The sequence below is a fragment of the Urocitellus parryii genome, chromosome 10 (assembly GCF_045843805.1).
Source record: "Urocitellus parryii isolate mUroPar1 chromosome 10, mUroPar1.hap1, whole genome shotgun sequence".
Lineage (NCBI taxonomy): Eukaryota > Metazoa > Chordata > Mammalia > Rodentia > Sciuridae > Urocitellus > Urocitellus parryii.
Window position 1 is genome coordinate 90,701,522 of NC_135540.1, and position 21,317 is coordinate 90,722,838.

The following is a 21,317-nucleotide window of genomic DNA, read 5'->3' on the forward strand; positions in this document are numbered from 1 at the left end:
CCTGAACTTTTTTTATACCTTTATTTTTTTATGTGGTGCTGAGGATCCAACCCAGGGCCCCCACACGTGCTAGGTGTGCAGTCTACCCCTGAGCCACAACTCCAGCCTCCCCCCGCCCCCCACTTTTAAACTTTGACTTTATTTATTGTGTGTGTGTGGTACTGGAGATTGAACCCAGAGGCCCTTTACCACTGAACCATACTCTCACCCCCTTTTTACTTTATTTTTAGACAAGGTCTTGCTAAATTGCCCAGGCTAGTCTAGAACTTGCAATCCTCCTGAGTTGCTGGGATGACAAGCATGTGCCACCACTACCGGCTTAAATTTTTGACTTTAGATGACATATATTTCTGTAGACTTGAAGATTACTGGAACTCTATTTCATCTTCATATACTTGGCCTTCATGATTTGTGTCACCACCAGCTTCTTGTCACTGCCTTCCACTCCCCTGCCAGGTTCTTTAGGATCTCCTGAATAATTATTCCTGAGAAAGGCCAATCTAATTAGCCAAGGAGGTCACCAAGTTATAAAATGCTATCTAGACTAAATGCCAGCTTTATCCTTTCTTGTTAAGCCAAGATATTTACAGAGGTGTAGATATATACTGTGGAATTTTGCAGTGTTTTGTTTTTTGTGCCTCTCTAGTTTAAAAATGGTTCTATTGTCATTGACAGTGTGATGAATAAAAAAAAAATCAACTGAATTACTAGTTTAAAATTCATAGGCAAGACTAAACTTTTCTTTCAAGGTGATAGTACTCCAAGTTCCTAATTTCTTATGCATTTAGGTTTTAGATCAATAATATAATCACAGCTCTGCATTAGTGTTAGTGACGTAAAGGGCTGATTCAGCTGCTACACACATTTAAGAAAGCCAGGATTTAAAAAAAAAAGGCTAAACATGTTGTTCCTTCTTGAAAATGCAGAGAACATCTTCCTGTATATTTTATAGTGACAAAATCCAAGCATAATAACTGAGAATCAAGCTCTTAATTTTCTTGTGGAAAAAAAGCAGGGGGTGCCTTTTTATCTGCAGTTTTAGTTACCCATGTTTCGTTTTTAAACATCCTTTGGTGATCTTTAGAATATATCAAAAGAATATATATTTAGAATATATCAAAAGCCTTTTAGATCAATGTCATGGATGATAATATGTTTTTAGTATAAGCTACTTAATGCTGTGAATCAGAAGCTACCACTTGGGAAGGGTAGATTTACTTTTTTCATTATAAGAATAATTATGATGATGAGATAATGGTTTCCTTGAATCTTTTGTTTGAGAGTATGGTACTTGGGAAAAGTCTTATTTGAAAACAAGGCACTCAATTTAAGAATTTGGGTGAAAGTTGGGCATGGTGGCCCAGACCTGTAATCCCAGGGGCTCTGGAGGCTGAGGCAGGAGGATTGCAGATTTGAAGCCAACCTCAGCAACCTAGTGAGACTCTGTCTCAAAAAATAAAAAGGGCTGGGGATGTGGCTCAGTGGTTAAGCGCCTTTGAGTTTAATCCCTGGTACCAAAACACATGTCCCCCAAATCCTCAAAACTTAAATTAATTTTAATAAATGTAGTTTATTTATACCAGTTAATACAATGCTTCAAATGTGAAAACTTTTTGAGTCCACTGTACTTCTGAATTACTAAATTTTGATGACTCATTAACTTATTTTTCTAAAACATGAATTAGCCAGTTGTACTTCCTGTTTATTGTACTCTTAAGAAATAAAAGCAATATACTTAGTTCGATCAACTAATGGCAGTTTTCTCTGGGTGGTAGAAACATGGATGTATTTTTCTATTTTTCATCTTTGCAAGCAGTCTAAAATGGATGTTACTTTTATATTAGAAAATGTGTTGAAATACTATATATATATATATATATATATATTTTTTTTTTTTGTACCAGGGATTGAACTCAGGGGCACTCGACAACGGAGCCATATCCCCAGCCCTATCTTGTATTTTATTTAGAGACAGGGGCTCACTGAGTTGCTTAGCACTTCGAATTTTGCTTGCAATTCACCTGTCTGAGCCTCCCCAGCCGATGGGATTACAGATGTGTGCCAGGGCACCCAGCTGAAATGCTGTTTTGATTAATAAATAATTATATCTTTAATGAAGATTTACCAACAGGAAGGCTGTGTTCCTTGGGTATTAAGAGACCCAAACCCATAGGAGTTTGTGTCTATTTAGTGTTTAATATTTTAATAATGTTGCTGAAGTCATCTGGTTGGTTGCTTTTATTTTCCTTCTAATGACTTCATCTATTTTGTTTCAATTCTTATGCTCTCCAGGTTTCTATCAAATATCCCTTTGTTCTCTCTGCTTTGTTATTCTTTGCTTGCTAATATTATTGCAAAAGACTCAGCTGGTTCCTGCCTCTAGTTTTTTTTTTTTTAAATATTTTTTAGTTGTTAGTGGATCTTTATTTATTTATAAGCCGTGCTGAGAAAAACCCAGAGCGTCACACATGCTAGGCAAGCCACAACAACCCCAGCCCTTCTGCCTCTTGTTTTAATGTCTGCCTCTAGTTTTAATGCATCCTAGTTCCCTTCCCTACAGCAGCTATTAGGGGTAGTATAATTTACTTTTCTGAAGATTGACCAATATGTTGTACCATTTCTCAAAAATCTTGGTTGGTTTCTCCTTATCTGGGATACAATATAAACTCCTTAACCACCTAGGAGGATTTTCGTCATCTAACCCCTAGCTTTCCAGTGTTATCTTCCTACCTTGCTTTACTTCTGTAGCTGTTGGCTAAAACTTTGTTTGGCATTCCCCTATTGCCATATCCACTTTTTCATTCTTCCTGCCAAGATTCTGCTTGAATATATCGTGAAACTTTCTTCATTCTCCCTACATGCTTCTTTTTGAGGTTCCAATAGCATCTTATTTAAGCAGTTAATTGCTTTAATTATAATAGGTCTATCTTCTCCATTTTACAGGGTACAAATGTATTCCTCTAAGTAGTTCCCAGTCCTCCTTCATTTTTCAAATGCCTAAGATCCTATCCAAGTTCTTTGATTCTGTCTGTGGCCATCTGGGGAAGTTTTATTTTCATTTGGCTTAAATTTTCTTTTATATTCAATGTGGTGTAAAATATGGCTAAAAAGATCACTTAATAAAATTTTGTTGTCATTTACTTAATTTGAATAATTCCTTCTTCTACCCATGGAAAAAATAATATTCCCTGAGTGTAAGGTTTTCTAAGGTTCATGGACTCTTGGCTTCAGGAAGTCCAGAAACCTACTGACATGGAATGTAAAATGTTGATTAGACCCATCCTATGGCTCTGGTAGTGTAGGGACATTATTTTCAGCAGACTCTAAAAATCAGTGTGCCCAGAGCAATGTTTCCCAGTGTTTACTACAGACCATTTGGATCAGAATCTTGTACAGTGCCTGTTAAAATTAAGAAATCCCTGGACCTCACACTAGGCCTGCTGAATCAAGAATGTGAGATAGGGCATAAGAATCTGTATTTTATTTTTGGGTACTGGAGATTTAACCCAGGGGAACTTTACCAGTGAGCTAAATTCCCAGCTCTTCTTAATTTTTTTGTTCAATGGGGTCTCTTGCCAAGTTCCTGATGCTGGCCTCAAACTTGAGATCCTTCTGTCTCAGCCTCCCAGGTTGCTGGCATTACAGGTGTGCTCCATCATGCCTGTCCTTAGAAACCCGCATTTTAAATTTACCAACTGATTCTTGGGCATTCTAAATTAGATTATGGTAGACTCAAGGAGAAATTAACTCAAACAAAGTAGTTTTTAAAAAATGGATTAATAGTAACTAATTACATATTACCTTCCAAGTGCTTTTCTAAATATGTTATATGGATTAACTACTTAAATGAACATAAAGGTCATATGTTATTCAGAGTGAGGAAATGGCAGAGAGATTAGTAAGTACATCAAAGACACATGACAAACGATGAAACTAGAGAAGCAAAAGTGCGAACTCAGTCTGACTCCAGAGAACAAGCTTCTAATTGCTACCCTACCTGTGTCTTTCTAAAGGCAAAACGCTTTACTAGTTTCTGTCAGTTTTTGCTTCATAGTTTAACAAATGTTGATTTTTATATTTACTGTTATTGAAAGCTTCACTTTTTCAAGGATAGCTTAAAGAATCAAGAAAATATATCATCTGGAAAACGAAGCTAAAGTAACAACAACAAATGGGGATGAGTATCTGAAAAAATTATATAATTTATACCAGAAGAAAAATCAGCTTTTATGATTTAAAATTTTAATTAAATCCTGCGTTTTGGGGGGATCATCTATTCAATGTTCATCATTGTGATCCCTGACATGTATACTGTTTCATCTTTCCTAAATTGGTATTGGGCATTGAACCCTAGGGCACTTGCCTACTACTGAGCTATATCTCCTATCCTTTTTTAAAGAATTTTCAATGACAGTTCCCAAGGCTATTGTCAAACTTGGAAACCTCCTGCCTCAACCTCCCAAATTGCCCAGCTGTAAGCTAATTTTAGCCTTAAGATTACAAAAGGTAACTTTCTAGTTCTCCAAACATTACTATTAGGTAGTTTTTAGGTTAATAAAATTTATTTCTATACAAAAGGAGCATGCTTATTTAACTTCTTATAAAGAATATTGTTAAGAAACCAGTTTAGAAAAAACTAGTCCAAAACCAATCAGCTGGTTAACAATAGAGTAAGGTGCTGGATCACTAATTTGACATTTTTGTCTACTTTAATATTTCCCATAGCTGTCCGTATTTTTTTTTTTTAAGAGAGAGTGAGAGAGAATTTTTTTTTAATATTTATTTTTCAGTTTTTCGGTGGACACAACATCTTTGTTTGTATGTGGTGCTGAGGATCGAATCCGGGCCGCACGCATGCCAGGCAGGCACGCACGCTACCACTTGAGCCACATCCCCAGCCCAGCTGTCCGTATTTTAACATGCTATCATAAAACCAGGTTGTGGGCTGAGAATGTGGCTCAGTGGTAGTGTTTGCCTAGCATGCATGAGTCCCAGGATTCAACCCCATTACCACCCTAACCAACCAAACAGGTTGTGCTTTATATTGAGGCTCATCACTGTGAAAAATGACCACCACACTGTAGCAATTTATTATTCATACCTCAGAATAGTACTCAAGTCAGGGATGCTGGTCCCTGAAATCTCAGCGACGGCTAAGACAAGAGGTTTGCAAGTTCAAGGCCAGCCTCAGCGCAAAAATGCTGGGGATGAAGCTCAGTGGTAAAGCACTGCTGGGTTCAAGCCCCTATACTGGAAAAATGAAAATAGAATAGTCCTCAGCACTTCTCAGGTTTTTTTTTTTTAATTTTTAAAAAACTTTTTAGTTGTAGTTGGACACAACACTTTTATTTGTTTTTATGTGGTGCTGAGAATTGAACCCAAGGCCTCACACAGGCTAGGTGAGGGCTCTACAGCTAAGCCACAGCCCCACCCCCATTTCAGTGTTTAAAACTTTAAATGTATTTTTTTAAATATTGGGGATTGAACCCAGGGTCACTACATCCTAAAACCCATTTTTAAATTTTTGAGACAGGGTCTCACTAAGTTGCTCAGGGTCTTGCTATGTTAGTGAGGCTGTCTTTGGATTTGTGATCCTCCTGCCTCACTCTCCAGAGTTGTTGAGATTACAGGTGTGAGCCACCATGCCTGGCTACTTTAAATGTTAAAAATTCTGGAGATGTAAATACTAAACCCAGCAATTACATTTTGTGTTTATAATATAGGATAGCACCATCTACATCCTATCTATTCCAGAATGAATTATTTATAAAGTGTTGTTAAGTCTCTGAAGGAAGGTCAGGTTTAATTTTTTCCACTTTCCTAAATCAGAGATTTTTATTCCTTTAAAAACATTTTGTTCTTAACCATTCTTTCAGTCTTTCAACTTCATGTCCTCCTTTTTTTGGCCCTGTCCCAGATTTTCTAAATCTAGTATTCCTTACACAATACTTCCCTCATTTCTCCCAAAACTTCGGTGTTAACTTTTTTACTGAGAAGCTAACACTTTTTGTGTGATTACTATGTAATAGATACTGTTCTAAGTGCTTGACATGATTAATCCTCATAATAACCCCCACAAAATAAGTACTGTTATTACTCAGATTTTAGATGGAAAAAACTGAGGAACAGATACCAACTAACTTACCCAAAAAGTCACAGGTACTAGTGATGGAGCTGGCTTAGGAATTTGAGTAGTCTTAACTATAGTCTGCCCTTACTACTCATCTGAGTTCAGTTAACTCAAAATTCTCCTGGTGGTTGGGGATACACGTTAGACAAACTATACAGACAGCCTAGTCTGGAGCAGTCTACAAAAAAAAAAAAAACAAGAAACCACAAAAATCTCTCTGGTGAGTTAACTCCAAACTTGTATGCCCATGTTTTCTACTTTAGCAGAAAAGAAGTATTGGATTAGGCTTTGAAGTCAGAAAGGCTGGGTTGAAACCCTGTGACTGTGTAACCTTGAGAAAATTAATTTTCCTCATCTCCAAATGTGAATAATACAATTTATCACATCAGGCTGTTGAGGAGTAGGGAAATAAGTACAAATAAGGTGCTCAGAAAAGTACCTTAGTCAGTAGTAAGTGTTACGGTTATTTTTAACTTACCTCATTATAAGACAAACAAGAAAATAAACTGGCATGTTACCCTGAGGAAGCAGCTGTAAACCAGAGGTTGAGAACAAATGCTCAGCTTAAGTTAGTTTGGGTTCACATCAGTATCCTTTAGAAAGCTGACCTAGAATTTCAGCATATTCATCTGTGATACTGAGAGAATAGTACTACTTAAGGATTAGATGAGGTGATACACAACTGTTACTTGGCAAGTGTTTACTATGGATCCACACTACATCCCTAACATAATGTTTAATGAATAAACAGTGGCAGTGGTAATGCTTTTTTGTGCTTCCCTTCAATATATTCTCATTTTCTTCCCTGGTATCATCCTAAGTATTTTTAGGTGCACTAACAATATTTTTCAATTATGAAGATTAGAATAACTATAAATAAAATTGTAACTTTGTTACCACTTAAAGTCATCACTTACCTACTAGCAATCATAACAAATTTTCAGTAAAGGGAATATGAATATTAACAGGAACCACTGTAAATTACCACCACAAAAAAAGGGGAAAATGGAACTTTTGCCTTATTTACCACATGAAAGACTACTGGAAAGTATTCACAAATTGCTATAATTTAGGTATATCTTTTTCTACTTTTAGCTAAAATTCTTTATTCCCATGCTTTTACCACAGAATGTGCAAAATTCAGTTTAACCTTAAATCCACATATTAATAAGAATCCTACTCAAGAATCGTAGGTGGGTAAATGAAATATACACCAGAACTATTTTATAGGTTATGTTACAAATAAGTTGACTGCCAGAGTTGCATTCTCTGAATGTGAAAAGTTACACAAATAAGTTTCAGTAAAGTTCCACAATCAGCTGGGAAATTTTCTTAGGCGAATACCTGACAAAATATTGGAGAACTTTTTTCAACAATATCTTTCCCCAAGCATCTTCATACTGCTCCCTCAGTTCCTTAGTAAGACTTTAATGTAAATCAAACAGCATATAAATTAATCAATAACTCAGGCAAAATATGCCTGTTGACTAACATTTTTGAAAGATTATATGGTATACATAAATACAATCACTTCAGTTAAAACAAAAATTTATTGATCTAAAATTATTACCAAAAACCTTTTGTAAGTTCAGGAAAAATTTTACTTAAGCTTAATGCTCTTTTTAACTCCTGCACGAATGCCAGATAATTCACCACTATAGCGTTGCTCTTCTTTACGAACTTCTCGAACCTGGCCTCTTCTTCGAATTTTGGCTCTTCTGAACTTCTCCCTATGTTTCACTCTGGGATTGCGATCGATTTTCTTTCTTCTAGGTGTAAGTCCCCTATTTTTGGCAATCTGGTAGGTAATGGCTCTCTTTACATTTTGATCTTCAAGAGCCTGTTCTTCAATGCTATTTTCTTCTATCTTTCTCTTCAACTTTTGCCTGTCATCCATTTCTTTGTAGAATTTCAGTGCATCTTCTTCATCAATATCAGAACCATCAGAGAGATCAATAGCTGAAGCAGCAGAAGCCTCTGAAACAGACTTTGGCTTGGCCTTGGTGAATCTTGCTTTTGCATTCAGTTCTTTCTTTAAAGCATCACCTTTGAGTAGATGACGAATTTCAGAGGACAGCCTCTGATCCACAACTGACAGTTTGTTGATTAGATTTCTGTAGGTGACAAGCCTTTCTATGACAGGATGTCCATGTGCAGGGGCTCTTCTAGCTTTTAGGATCAAATAAAAACTGATGTTGGAACAATAGTTCAGGTAGAGGTTATACTTGATTCTCAGATATTTGCTTCCTTTTCCGGATGGAATAATCCGTTGTTCCACCAACTGTAACAATGGCTCCAGCTCATCCTTCATTTCTGTCAACTTGACTTTCAGGTCTTCTATTAGTTCCAAGAGCTCTGGTGATTCCTTTCGTAACATCTTCAGCTTCTCTTTCACTGAAACTTTAGCCAAATCTTTCACGACCCGTGTCTCAGCCTCATCTACCTGAGGCACTGGTTTTGCAAAGGCCTCCACCCAGGCAACTCCAAAATCATCCTCTTGTAGGGCCTGGGCTAGACGCCGCTGAATTACCTTTGCCTCCTCCTCCTCCTCTTTTTCCTCTTCCTCTACTTCTTGTTGACTCTGCCGACCCCGGGATTTGGAACCATAGTCTGTGTCATAGTAAAGTTTTTTCCTCTGACCCCACGACAAACTGGGATCCACGGAAGCCTCATTTTCACTCTGCACGGAGCTTCCACTACCATCACCATCATCATCATCACCATCATCATCATCATCATCATTTTCCTCATCCCCCTCACTCTCTCCATCTTCGTCGTCAGTGTCTAAGGCCAGCACCTCCTCCTCCTCATCACCGTCCTCCTCATCCCCACTCTCAACCTCGCTCCAGCGCTTGGCCAGGGCTGCCCGAGATCGTGCCTCATGAAAATCATCTACCTGATCCTGGTAGTAGCTGGAGTCTCCAGGTGAGGGTGGCGATCCTAAATCTTCATTTTCATACGCGGTGGTGCCACTTGCCTTGGCTTGCACTGCTGCCCATTTGGACGCTCCCCGCCGCCGGGATCTCCCAACCATGGCTCTCCCTCGGCTTCACGTTCTGCAGCGACACCGGGATTTCGGCCACTCTGGCCTCGGCACACGAGCCACACGTTCTAGCAGCAAGCAGCTTTAAACCGCCGCGGGCCTCTTACCACGCGACTTTACGGACGTCCAGATCGGCTGCTGGAGTTCTCACTTCCTTCCGGTCCCAGGATGCTCTCCGCGTGGCGTGTCAACTAGGACTTCCGGTCTGTCCAGTAAGCCTAGTCACATTGATAGCGCTTTCCTTTTCGTGGTGTCCTCTTAATGCCAGTCGATTCCGGCGAATTAAAATCTTTCCGTGTAGGAACAACATGTTGAGGAAATTCCGTTCCGCAGAGCCCTTTCCGGAGATTTCCGTACTTTATCTCTCGAGCCTGGGCGTGGCTGGGGAGGGAGGGTTCTGAATCGTGACAGCTCCGTGAGGCGAGTTCGCACTGGCCAGTAAAGGGCGCTGTTACCCCACGTCCAGCACCGGCGTATTCCTGAGCACCACAGCCTGAGGCAGCGGCGCCAAAGGGCTACTGAATCCTCATGGCCGTGTCCCCGCGAGAGCGAAGGCTGGTGATCTCCTCTGGGCTGAGCTCATCTTGCGTCTCCCTGCCCGCAGGTCTCACTGCCCCACTCCCTAAGGATTTGAAAATCCTAGGTGACCTAAGGGGTGACGGTGGGAGTCAAGCACCGCTATAGGGCTTAACTCTTCCTGAGGAACTCCGGTGGGTTCCCGGGGTCTATTTTATTTAGGGGAAAAGGCATTTCCTTGAGCTGGAAAAACATGAACATGGTCGTCCAAGATGCTTGGGAAATCATATTCTAACTTTCAGGGGCAGACTGTATTTATTAAAGAATAGATCCCTTATTGTTTAAAGTGGAGTTGTAACATTTAGTGAAAATGCATGGAGTGCGGCTTTTTCAACGTAAAGCGTCAAAGGTATGCCGGCCAGCATATCTGGCAGTGAGAGAACAGTGGTGACTAAAGCAGATGTTGTTCCCGCTCTTGGGGTCTGGTAGGGGACTCACATTCATCGACGAATCATAGAGAACATGTTAAATTATGATTGGGGTATGTACTGTGAATACATAAGCACACATTCCTGTGTTAGCCAGAGTTCAACACTGAAAACTCAACATAGTGTTTATTTTTTTATTTTTTTAAATTTTTAATATTTATTTATTTTTTAGTTCTCGGCGGACACAACATCTTTGTTGGTATGTGGTGCTGAGGATTGAACCTGGGCCGCACGCATGCCAGGCGAGCGCGCTACCGCTTGAGCCACATCCCCAGCCCTCAACATAGTGTTTATGTCCCTGTACTTACCAGCCACATTTAAAAGGATTTGACATTTGCGCCCAAATTGGGGGAATTTTAGCTATATTTGCCTTTTTGATCTCTTCTTCAGTTGTTTTTCTCTCAAGTTCCTCAATAGCACTGGGTGGATCTCTATGATTAGATTTCAATCATCTAGTTCAATGCTTGGCACAAAATAGGTTTTCAGTTAACAAGTAAGTATTAAAATAACAGTATTTGATTACCTATTTTAGGTGCTATATAAAGCTGAGTGAATGAATGATAAATGCACACAACTATAAACATGTCTAAGGGAGATAACCTGAGCTAGAACGGATTTCAGGAATGATTAATTTTTTTTAAGAGAGAGGGAGGGGGGAGAGAGAGAGAATTTTAATATTTATTTTTTAGTTATCGGGGGACGCAACATCTTTTTTTGTATGTGGTGCTGAGGATCGAAATGGGCCGCACCATGCCAGGCGAGCACGCTACTGCTTGAGCCACATCCCCAGCCCTGGAATGATTAATTTTGACTTTAATTTTATACATGTGGAAACAGAGTCTTGGCAAGATTACATAAGGAAATCCAACACAGAAACCAGAGACAGATCCTACACCAGACTTTCCTTTGCCTCTTTACATAAGTGAGTGAAAGTGTAGGTAAGTCTATGTTCTTTTCCAGAGGGTAGATTTTGCTGGTGGATGATAAAACCCCAGGAGCACAGATTAAAGTATTTTGAAGAAGGTGGTAATAAGGGAAGAAATAGTCAAAATGGTCTTTAGAAGTATTGTCAGGGCTAGAGATACAAAAGAATTGCCTTGCAATTTAATGTTTAAGTTTACAGACATTGCATATGATGGGTTCAAAATTAATAATACCTTCACATGTTTTGGAAGCTGAACTTCTGGTGACATACCATTTCTTTGCAGAAAGCATAGTGTCATTAGAAAAACAATACAAAATTTTAGAAAAGGGACATTTAGAATTAATGTTTTAAAATTGCTTAATGGTGTCTTCAGCATTCTTAAAAATGTATAAGATTTTACAAAATACAGTTTAATGAATAGAAAATGTGAATAGAAATGTACATGACATACTTTTAAAAATTTCTTTTGGCAGTGGGATAGAACTCAGGGCACTTTACCATGGAGTTACATCCCCAACCCTTATTTATTTATTTTTTTAAATTTATTTTGAGACAGGGTCTGGCTAAGTTAATGAGGTTGGCTTCAAACTTGTGATCCTTCTGTGTCAGTCTCCAGAGCTGCTGGGATTACTGGTGCATGCCACCATGTTGGGCTATGAAGTTAATTTTTGAATGTTCAGTTTTAATTTTTATCATTCAGCATATATTAACTACTTACTATTTGTAGCACAATATATTACTGTAGTATGTCCAAAACCAAATTAGTTACAGAGCATTTAATGAAGTAGAAAGAAGACATGGCCTCATAGAGCACCCCAAGTGCCGTTGGTTTCAATCCCTAGTACTAAAACAAGGTAGAAAAGAAAACACATATACAGCCAGGCATGGTGAAGCATGCCTGTAATCCCAGTGGCTGGGGAGGCTGAGGCAGGAGAGTTGCAAATTCAAAACCAGACACAGTAATTTACCGAGGCCCTAAGCAACTTAGGGAGACCCTGTCTCAAAATAAAAAATAAAAAGGGATGGGGATGTGGCTCAGTTGTTTAGTGCTCCTGGGTTCAATCTCCAGTACCAAAAAACAAACTATCACAAAAAAATCCCAATAACAAACACATATACAGATTACTAAAATAGGGCAGGGTGTGTCTTAAACCCAATGCTATAAGAAACTTCTAGGTTGTTACTTTGGGAATATTGCTTAAAGAATGTTGCATCTAAACTAGGATTATAATTATATACTTGCTCTAAATATGTTAAATTTTTCTTATACCTAAATATTATTTTATTTAGTCACATAAAAGAAATACCAATTGCTCTGTTCATTTTTATGCAAATTATTTAAGAATTTATAGTCATATTTGGACCAGAATACACATATTATTATATATAAGTTGGAAACTATTTTGAACATTTTAAATGGGAATGATCATATTGCTCTAATATTATTTAGTTAGTTTACACTAAGTTTTATATTTCCTATCTAAATAACAGAGTTTCAATATTTAATGAATGTTCAGAAAGTGTTATATTCTAATAGTCTTACTTTTAATAAAGAATAGCTTAGAAATCAGTTCTTCAGTTCTAGCAGTTCCGTTGTACTTTTCCTAAGTCTAATATGAGGATTATTGAACACTTAGGTAAGGAATTTTTGTTGTTGAAAATTTGTATTTTTGAATAGATGGGTTTATGGCTTTATGATATAAGCCTATGACAATTAAAAAGAAAAACACTGAGTCTCCATAGAAAATGAATAAATACTGATTAACATTCGACAGTTAGCTCTTATATGTGCGTGTGTATGTATGTATATATATATATATAATGTTTTTGTTTTTTTTTTTTGGTACTGGGATTGAATTCAGGGTCACTTGACTACTGAGCCACATCCCTAGGTCTCACTGAGTTGCTTAGTGCCTTGCCATTGCTGAGGGTAGCTTTGAATTCACAATCCTCCTGCCTCAGCCTCTGAGCTGCTGGGATTACAGGCGTGCACCATTGAGCCTAATTTAGCTATTATATTTGTGGCATCTACAATTTGTCATTAACTTGAATGATTATTTTTATGATGTGTGACTCAGGAGTTAGCAAACTACACATAATGGAGACCAACAAATTTCCTTTTTGCCTTACTCTAAGCCATTTAAGAGAGAGAGAGTGAGAGAGGAGGGAGGGAGGGAGGGAGGGAGGGAGGGAGAGAGAGAGAGAGAGAGAGAGAGAGAGAGAGAGAGAATTTTTTAATATTTATTTTTTTTTAGTTTTCGGCAGACACAACATCTTTATCTGTATGTGGTGCTGAGGATCCAACCCGGCCGCACGCATGCCAGGCGAGCACGCTACCGCTTGAGTCACATCCCCAGCCCCAGAATACTAGTTTTAAACATGTTCCTGAAATCTCTCTTCAAGGCACACTAAGACTAGATGGTTATGTATAAACATAAAAAAAATGGACAAATCAGGGAACAGCCTGTGCACTTGCCTGGCATGTGTGAGGCACTGGGTTTAATTCTCAGCACCACGTATAAATAAATAAAATAAAGGTCTATCAACAACCAAAAAAAAATTTTTTTTTAAATGGACAAATTATCTAGGTATGGTAGCACTTGCCTATAATCCCAATTAAGTTGGGAGGCTAGGCAGGAGAATTGCAAATTAGAGGCCTGTCTCAGCAACTTAGTGAAGCTTTAGGCAACTGAATGTGACTGTTTCTCAAAATAAAGAATAAAAATAGCTGGGATGTAGCTCAGTGGTAAAGAGAGCTCTAAATTCAATCCCTAATTTAAAAAAAGACAAATTAATTTATAAATTTATGCCACTTCACTATTTGAATAGCTGTGTGTGGACAATTTTTACAGAAACTGGTTTAAAAAATAGGTTCATTTGATTACTATGTATAGGTATAGTTAGGGTCTCAGTTGTGCATTACTATGCTTGAATTATGTTGTTCAGATGGACAGTAATTTTTTTTTTTACTTTGGTGTCCATAGCCAAGTCCAAACTCAGAGTCCAAAGGTTATGATTTCCAAGATAGATGCTAGATTATATGATTCTTTCCTGGTGGGGATGGAGTAACAGTGGAGACTCAGCCCAGTCCAGGTAAATATGCCTCTGTACTCAATGTGGTGTATGTTTCTATACTATATAGCATTTCAAAGCAGTAAGTTAACAGTTCAGTGTCTTTTGAGATTCTGTGGTGGGCTGGGGATGTGGCTCAAGCGGTAGCGCGCTCGCCTGGCATGCGTGCGACGCGGGTTCGATCCTCAGCACCACATACCAACAAAGATGTTGTGTCCGCCGAGAACTAAAAAATAAATATTAAAAATTCTCTCTCTCTCTCTCCTCTCTCACTCTCTCTTTAAAAAAAAAAAAAAGAGATTCTGTGGTTATCAGTACAAGTTTTTAAATTTTTAAGTTTCAAAGTAACATTTAAAAGTGAAATATTTGATATACATTTCTTGTAAATTTAAGATAATAGTTGAATGCATATTTACTTTTTTAATATTTATTTTTTAGTTGTAGTTACACAAAATACCTTTGTTTTATTTATTTATTTTTATGTGGTGCTGAGGATCGAACCCATGGCCTTATACATGCTAGGCAAGCACTCTACTGCTGAGCCACAACCCTAGCTGCATATTTACTTTTTATCCCAGCATTATAGACTTATCTTAATGGTTGGGATGACTGAAGTTGTCAAAAAGAAATAGCTTTTTTTTCTTTGGAATATTTTATGAGGTATTAATAATAAAAATAGTAGTTTGATATGAGAGTCATAATAGAAAAATGTATTTTTGGTGCTAATGGCTATTTATACAGAATATTCACAGGAACTTACTAAACTATTTCTTGGTACAAAAAAGGAAGAAGGATTATTTTTAGGTGTATGAAAGAAAATGGAAGAGATGAAGTATAGTTGCCATCTGCTTTCATTTCTGTCAGAAACCACTTACTCTGAAACCAATATGTAATAGATTCTTTTTGCAAATTGGGGCTGTATCTATTTTAAGGTACAAAAGTTATTTGGAAATAAGATATGAAACTTCTACTGAAATATGTGATAAACATTTGAACATTTATAAGCTTTTATGTAAAAATGACTTGGTTTGATATTCTTAATTACAAGATGAAGAATTTAATGAAATTGTGACATTGCATTTTCTTCTAAACTCTAATCCAATTAAAAACTCTGTAATCAGGGGCTGGGGTTGTAGCTCAGTGGTAGAGTGCTCACCTAGTGTGTTTGAGGACCTGGTTTGATCCTTAGCACCACACAGAGGTGAATAGATAAAATAAAGATATTGTGTCCAACTACAACTAAAAAATAAATATTAAAAACCCTCTATAATCATTTTTATATATTATTTTAATCATGAGGAAACTTATAGACACCATTATTTGTATATTAACTACTAATCCAATGGGAATTATATCTTTGATGGTAAAGTTCTTAAGTAAAAAAGCTTTTCTTTAGTTACCTCTCATTCTTTCTGGAATAAAGTCCTTACCTCTTAGCCTAACATTCAGGACCTGCTTTTATTTGCCTGCAACTTATTTTTCCAGTTGCTCTCCTACTACTATTCTTCTTGAGGTCTGCATTCCAGCCAAACTAAACTATTCATTGTCCTTTTTCTCATTTTCAGATTTCTTTCTCTTGGTCTTTTCTTTGCTTAGGCTGCCACCATCTTAATTCTTTTTTAAAAAAATATTTACTTTTTAGTTTTAGGTGGACACAATATCTTTATTTTACATTTACCTGGTGCTGGGGATTGAATTTCAGTGCCTCATGCATGCTAGGTGAGTGCTCTACCACTGAGCCACAACCCGATCCCCACTATCTTAGTTTTTACATGGTCTGAAATCTCCACCTAAAATCATTATTATCTCCAGGCTGTCTTCTCTGATATACTTCCTTCCAATAACATTTAATGGTCCCTTAACACTTCCTATGTTAGGCATGTTTAAACATTTTCTAGTGTTAAGACTAATATACTTGTTTTCTGCTAGATATATTACCATTCTTCTCTGTAAAACTTACAGTATCTAATCTGGTTATTTACATGTAGTAAATACTGATCAATAACTGATCAAATAATGAGATAAATATTGAATTCTTAAATTTCAATAAGGTATTAGAAGTTATTAAAAAACAACTCAAGTATTTAATAAACTGTTTGCAAAAGTGATTTTGATCTGTATTTTTGATATTGAGAGATAAATTAGACTTTACCCTAAAAACAAAGGGGAACCATTGGAGGATTTTAAATGGGGAAAGATAGGAGAACTGATTAAAAGGTGAAAACTTCTAGGTTGAAAGTTACTGTGAAACTATAAAAGTCATCTAAGGATGAATTTTAATATCTAAACTAGGACCCTGAAAATAAGAATATGAGAAAATACATAGATTGTGGGATAATATTATAGGATTTAATATTTGATTAAGTATGAGGAATGGGAGTTAGAGTCACTCCCAGATTTTCATGGAAAACTGAGTGGATGATGTATTCTCCACCGAGAGAAAGATTTTGGAGTAAAGAGTTTAGAAGCAAGCAGCAAATAGGGAAAGTTAAATTTTGTACATGCTTCACAGGTGTCTGTGAAGATATTCAAGGGTCTAGATATATTTTAGACAATTGGATATATAAAGGTCTGAAGCCTGGGGAAAAAATCTGAACGACAGCCGGTGGGGAAGGGAGGGAGGGAGATATTTTACAGTCTTTCAAATTCAGTTGGAACATGAGACCATATTTGATATTTATCTAAAAACAAACAAAATTAGATTTTGGATTGTTTGCAGAAGTGACTTCTTGCACACATTAACTATCACACCAAGAGTTATATACTTGCCACTATAGTTATAGGACTATGTATCTTTTTGTTAGTTTTCAGTAATTACTCTAACAAAATACCTGGGATAATCAACTTAAAAAAGAAAAGGTTTTCTTGAATTCCAGTTTCAGAGGTTCTAGTTCATGATAAAATTGGCTCCATTGCCTTTGGGCCCATGGTATGGCAGCATATCATGGTGGGGAGTACATAGACAGTGCCTGGCTGCTTACCTTATAGAGGCCAGGAGCTATAGATAGATAGATATATAGAGAAATAGATAGATAGAATATGACTAAAACAAGCACATGAGCATGCACCCACTAGACCCAACTCTTAAAAGATATACCACCTCCCAATAGCACTGCAGGCTGGGTACCACACCTTTAACATGCCTTTGGCGGACATTGATTCAAACTATAGCAATCTCCAAGTGTCAAATTAAAAAGGCTTGGATTAATAAATGATACATAATTACCTATTCAAGTTTAAGACTTAACATTGTGAAATTAAATTTATGAAAAATTATTGACTAAAAATACATCTGAATAAAGCATTCATGTCTACTTAGTTCAAATTTTTATTATCTCCAGAAGTTTTTTAAAAAAATATATGTTTAGTTGTTTTGTTTATTTAGTTTTTTTTTTTTTAACATGGTGCTTGGGATCAAACCCAATGCCTCACATGTGCTAGGCAAACATTGTACCACTGAGCCACAACCCAGCCCACCTCCAGAAGTTTTAATAGTGTCTGGGCTTTCTTCAGTTGTTATCAGTAGTCAATAACATTGACTATTTTTTCAAGCATTTATTATGTGCCAGGCTGTGCTCATTACTTTGAGTCCATTATCTTATTTCATTCTCACAACATACCTATGAGAAGGGTGCCATTAACATTTTCTTTTTACATATGAGGCTCAAAAATGTGAAGTTATTTGCCCAAGGTTATATAATTAGTGGTTAAAACCAAGTATGTCTCACTCTAAGGTTGGTTTTCTGAACTTCTGAATTATATTATTATTAGTCTGTGTGTTATCACCAATGAAAAACTTGTCGGGCCCATAAACAAATGTATTTCTGTTTCAGTGTGTACTGAAACAATTTGAACCCTCAGGTTTACTAAGATTATTCAAAGACATAGTATCATTTTTAACCAGAATAATGGTATAAAATAGGTGAATTAGGGAGCATCAGTCATGTTGCACCTTTCGTGTTCTGTTTTGGAGCCTAATGGTATAAAATAGGTGAATTAGGGAGCATCAGTCATGTTGCACCTTTCGTGTTCTGTTTTGGAGCCTGGGAAATCATGTTTGTAGTAGATATGGTCAGAGTATAGACAAAAAAATCATAATGTGTAATCAGAGGTTATTATTCAGAGATTGGTTTGTTGTTCCTTCTAATTTGGGAAGATTTAGTTCTTGCTTTTTGCCTCTGATTTTGATAAGATTGTTTATTTACTATAAATTACTTTATTTTCATCCAATGTATTTTTGTCTATCCTGATTGTCATATCAGAACATTACTTCATACTGTAATTACTAACTACTATAATTAATGTTCTAGTATATAACATTTAAGATAACAGTGAAGCCAGATACAGTGGCCCATGCCTGTAATCCCAGCGGCTTGGGAGGCTAGAAGGAAGATTTCGAGTTCAAAATCAACCTTAGCAAAAGTGAGGTGTTAAGCAACTCAGTGAGACCCTGTCTCTAGATAAAATACAAAATAGGGCTGGGGATGTGGCTTTGTGATTGAGTGCTTCTTAGTTCAATCCCAGTATCCTCTCCCCACCTCCCCCTCAAAAAAATAACAGTGAATGCATGAAGTTTGTTTTCAGAGAAATGTAAATAATTAATAATATTCTGATATTATATTTGAAAACTTATTTTAAGTTGATAATGAATTAAACTGGGTGAAAGTATTAAATAACGAGGTGTACATTATAGTCATCTCTATAAAATTACTGTTCCACAACCATATCATATAATAAATATAGATTTGGGGCTGAGGATAAGCTCAGTAGAAGTGTGTTTGCCTAATATGCATAAGGCCCTGGGTTCAATCCCCATTACAACCTCAAAAAAAAAGCAAACAAATAAAATAATAATGCCAAATGTACATCTAGATGAAATATTTTAGTTTTCCATAGCATACATCACTGTATTAAGTGACTAAGGGTAGGTATATATTAACATAAAATCTGGATGATATTGTAGTCTCTACTTGAACATATTCATCTTTTTTTTTTTTGCCAGATTTTCACTCAACCTACTGTCTTAGCTTTGATATCACTTTCTCTGAGAGGAGTTGACCCTGTCTACCTGCCCCTACTTTCTACTTCTGTGGCACAACATACCACATCATCATGAAAATGTATCTATTATTGAGTAGACTGTATTTATTACAAAGTATACTGTATTTGCATCTGAAGGACATATATGTTTTATTTACTTGCGTCTCTGCCATGTAGAGTAAATGCCAATGTATACTTGTTCAATGAAAGAATAAATTAGTGAAAAAAACATTTGAATTAAGGGCCAGGAAAGCAGCCTTAGCCTCATGGGCCATATTGCACATTTGCCTTAATGGAAACTTTATTTTAGTTTGTGTTAAAGAGAAATTCTTTTAAGTAAAAATATGTGGTTGCCCCAACTATACAAGGAAATTATGAGTCAGAAAGATGGATGTATGTTTCCTGTTGATGTTATAATAATTTATCACAAACTTGGTGGTTTAAAACAAAATATTTTTTATTCTTTGAGTAGGAATACTGAGTACATGTGTCTCTTAAGACATCAGTGGAGTTGAGGAAGCAAATTGAGGGGGAAGGAGGAAGAACAGGATAAGGGAAGAACAATAGAATGCGTTTGATCTGACTTTCCTATGTACATATATGAATATACCACAGTGAATCTCACTATTATATATATCCACAAGACAATAATTTTTAAAAAGCTAAGTAAATATCAGAAAGATCAGTAGAGAAAAGGGAATAGGGGGAGGGAAAAGGGAAGAGAAATGGGAAGTACTGGGGACATATATTCCATGCTTTTATATTTATGTCAAAATAAATCCTAATGTTATGTATAACTAAAAAGAACCAATAAAATACTTTAAGACAAAAGACATATCTTTATAGTTGCATCCAACATTTTGTAAATAATTGACCCAGTATTTTCCACCATAAATTTACAGTTTTTCCTTGTTATTAAGGAAGATGGATTTAGTAGGGCACCTACAAGCTAAATCACTACAAGGGATGTAAACACTGAATAGAACAGTTAAAACAAGAAAAGTTTTATTTTATCATTTGTTTCCCTGATGAATATGTCTTTAAAGTTTGTGTGTGTGTGTGTGTGTGTGTGTGTGTGTGTGTGTGTGTGTGTGTGTAGATTGAATCCAGGGTCTCAACCATGCTAGGGCACAGTCTATCAACTGAACTATACCTGTAGTTCTATAGTTCCTTTTTGGTGTCTCTGCATTTCATTTTTTGGGTGTCATTTGATACTGTTCTTTCTGATTATTTCTCTGAATCTAGAAAGCATTTATTTGGTATAGGAGAAAAATTAAATACATGTGAAAAAAGTAATAAAAATGTACAATAATATGCTAATCTGTATATAATGGTATATGGAGATATCAGATGAATTTATTAATTATGAAGAAATTAGAATAAAAGAATGAACTAAATGGGATTACATTAAGCAGGGACTTACTAGAATTAAAGATTTTTGATAAGAATTGGGTGGAAGAAAGATAAACTTATGATAAGGAAATTGACAGAATAAAAAGATTATGAAACAGGAATTAGCAAATCATATACACAGGAAAAAGAAAACAGACATTTGACTACAGTAGAAGCCTCTCCCCAAAATAGATTAGAAGTTTCCTTAAAGCAGAGAGGGATCAACTGTTAAAATTCATGAACTATTCATGTTTTCATTGTTTGAGGGGTTTCCTGGAAACCTTGCTTATTATTGTGCCTCTAGAGAAATGATCATGAAATCTAAACAGGTATTTTGAATTTTTGAAGTAGGCCATTTGTAAAATTAAGACCTGTCTACAAGGTAGTGTGGTGGGGGAAATAGCTTTGTGTGATGGTCAAGCAACTGACGTGTAGTATCCCAAATAGCAGTTATGAAAAGCCACTGCAGGTGCAAGTTTATTTAAAAACAGACCACAGTGCAGGTGCAATTCTCCATATAAACATTTAACCACAAAATTTTGCCCTGAGTCTATGTGGAAAGGTGTTGGAAAAAAAGAATTAGCTTTTTTGTTTGTCTTAATTTTTTAATTTTTAAAGAATTTGGGATAAAGTTTCTTCATCCTGGTTTGAATTCTTTTTATATTTAGTTTTTTTTGCCTACTGATATCTATATATAAGTTTTACATGTAC

General features: G+C 36.4%; 2 protein-coding genes across 3 annotated transcripts in view; one reads left to right on the forward strand and one right to left on the reverse strand.

Moving 5' to 3' along the window:
- The window catches only part of Jchain (joining chain of multimeric IgA and IgM), a 45,518-nt gene that overhangs the window by 1,802 nt on the left and 22,399 nt on the right, over window positions 1–21,317 (forward strand). Inside the window, exon 1 of one of the 2 annotated variants that reach the window (XM_026402579.2) lies at window positions 9,635–9,777. The exons of the other annotated variant lie outside the window; for it this stretch is intronic. Within the exon in view, the coding sequence (XP_026258364.2) occupies window positions 9,702–9,777 (76 nt within the window). The 5' untranslated portion in view covers window positions 9,635–9,701. Of the gene's footprint in view, window positions 1–9,634; window positions 9,778–21,317 lie in introns of those variants that run through there. 2 annotated transcript variants of the gene reach the window in all.
- Window positions 4,836–9,345, reverse strand: Utp3 (UTP3 small subunit processome component). Its single transcript, XM_026402577.2, has one exon. It carries the CDS (start codon window positions 9,162–9,164, stop codon window positions 7,731–7,733), a length of 1,434 nt encoding a protein of 477 aa, XP_026258362.2. The 5' UTR covers window positions 9,165–9,345; the 3' UTR covers window positions 4,836–7,730.

Bases quoted from the DNA above. Each gene is read 5' to 3' on its own strand.
- Utp3 (XM_026402577.2), bottom strand. From the start codon at position 9,164: ATGGTTGGGAGATCCCGGCGGCGGGGAGCGTCCAAATGGGCAGCAGTG.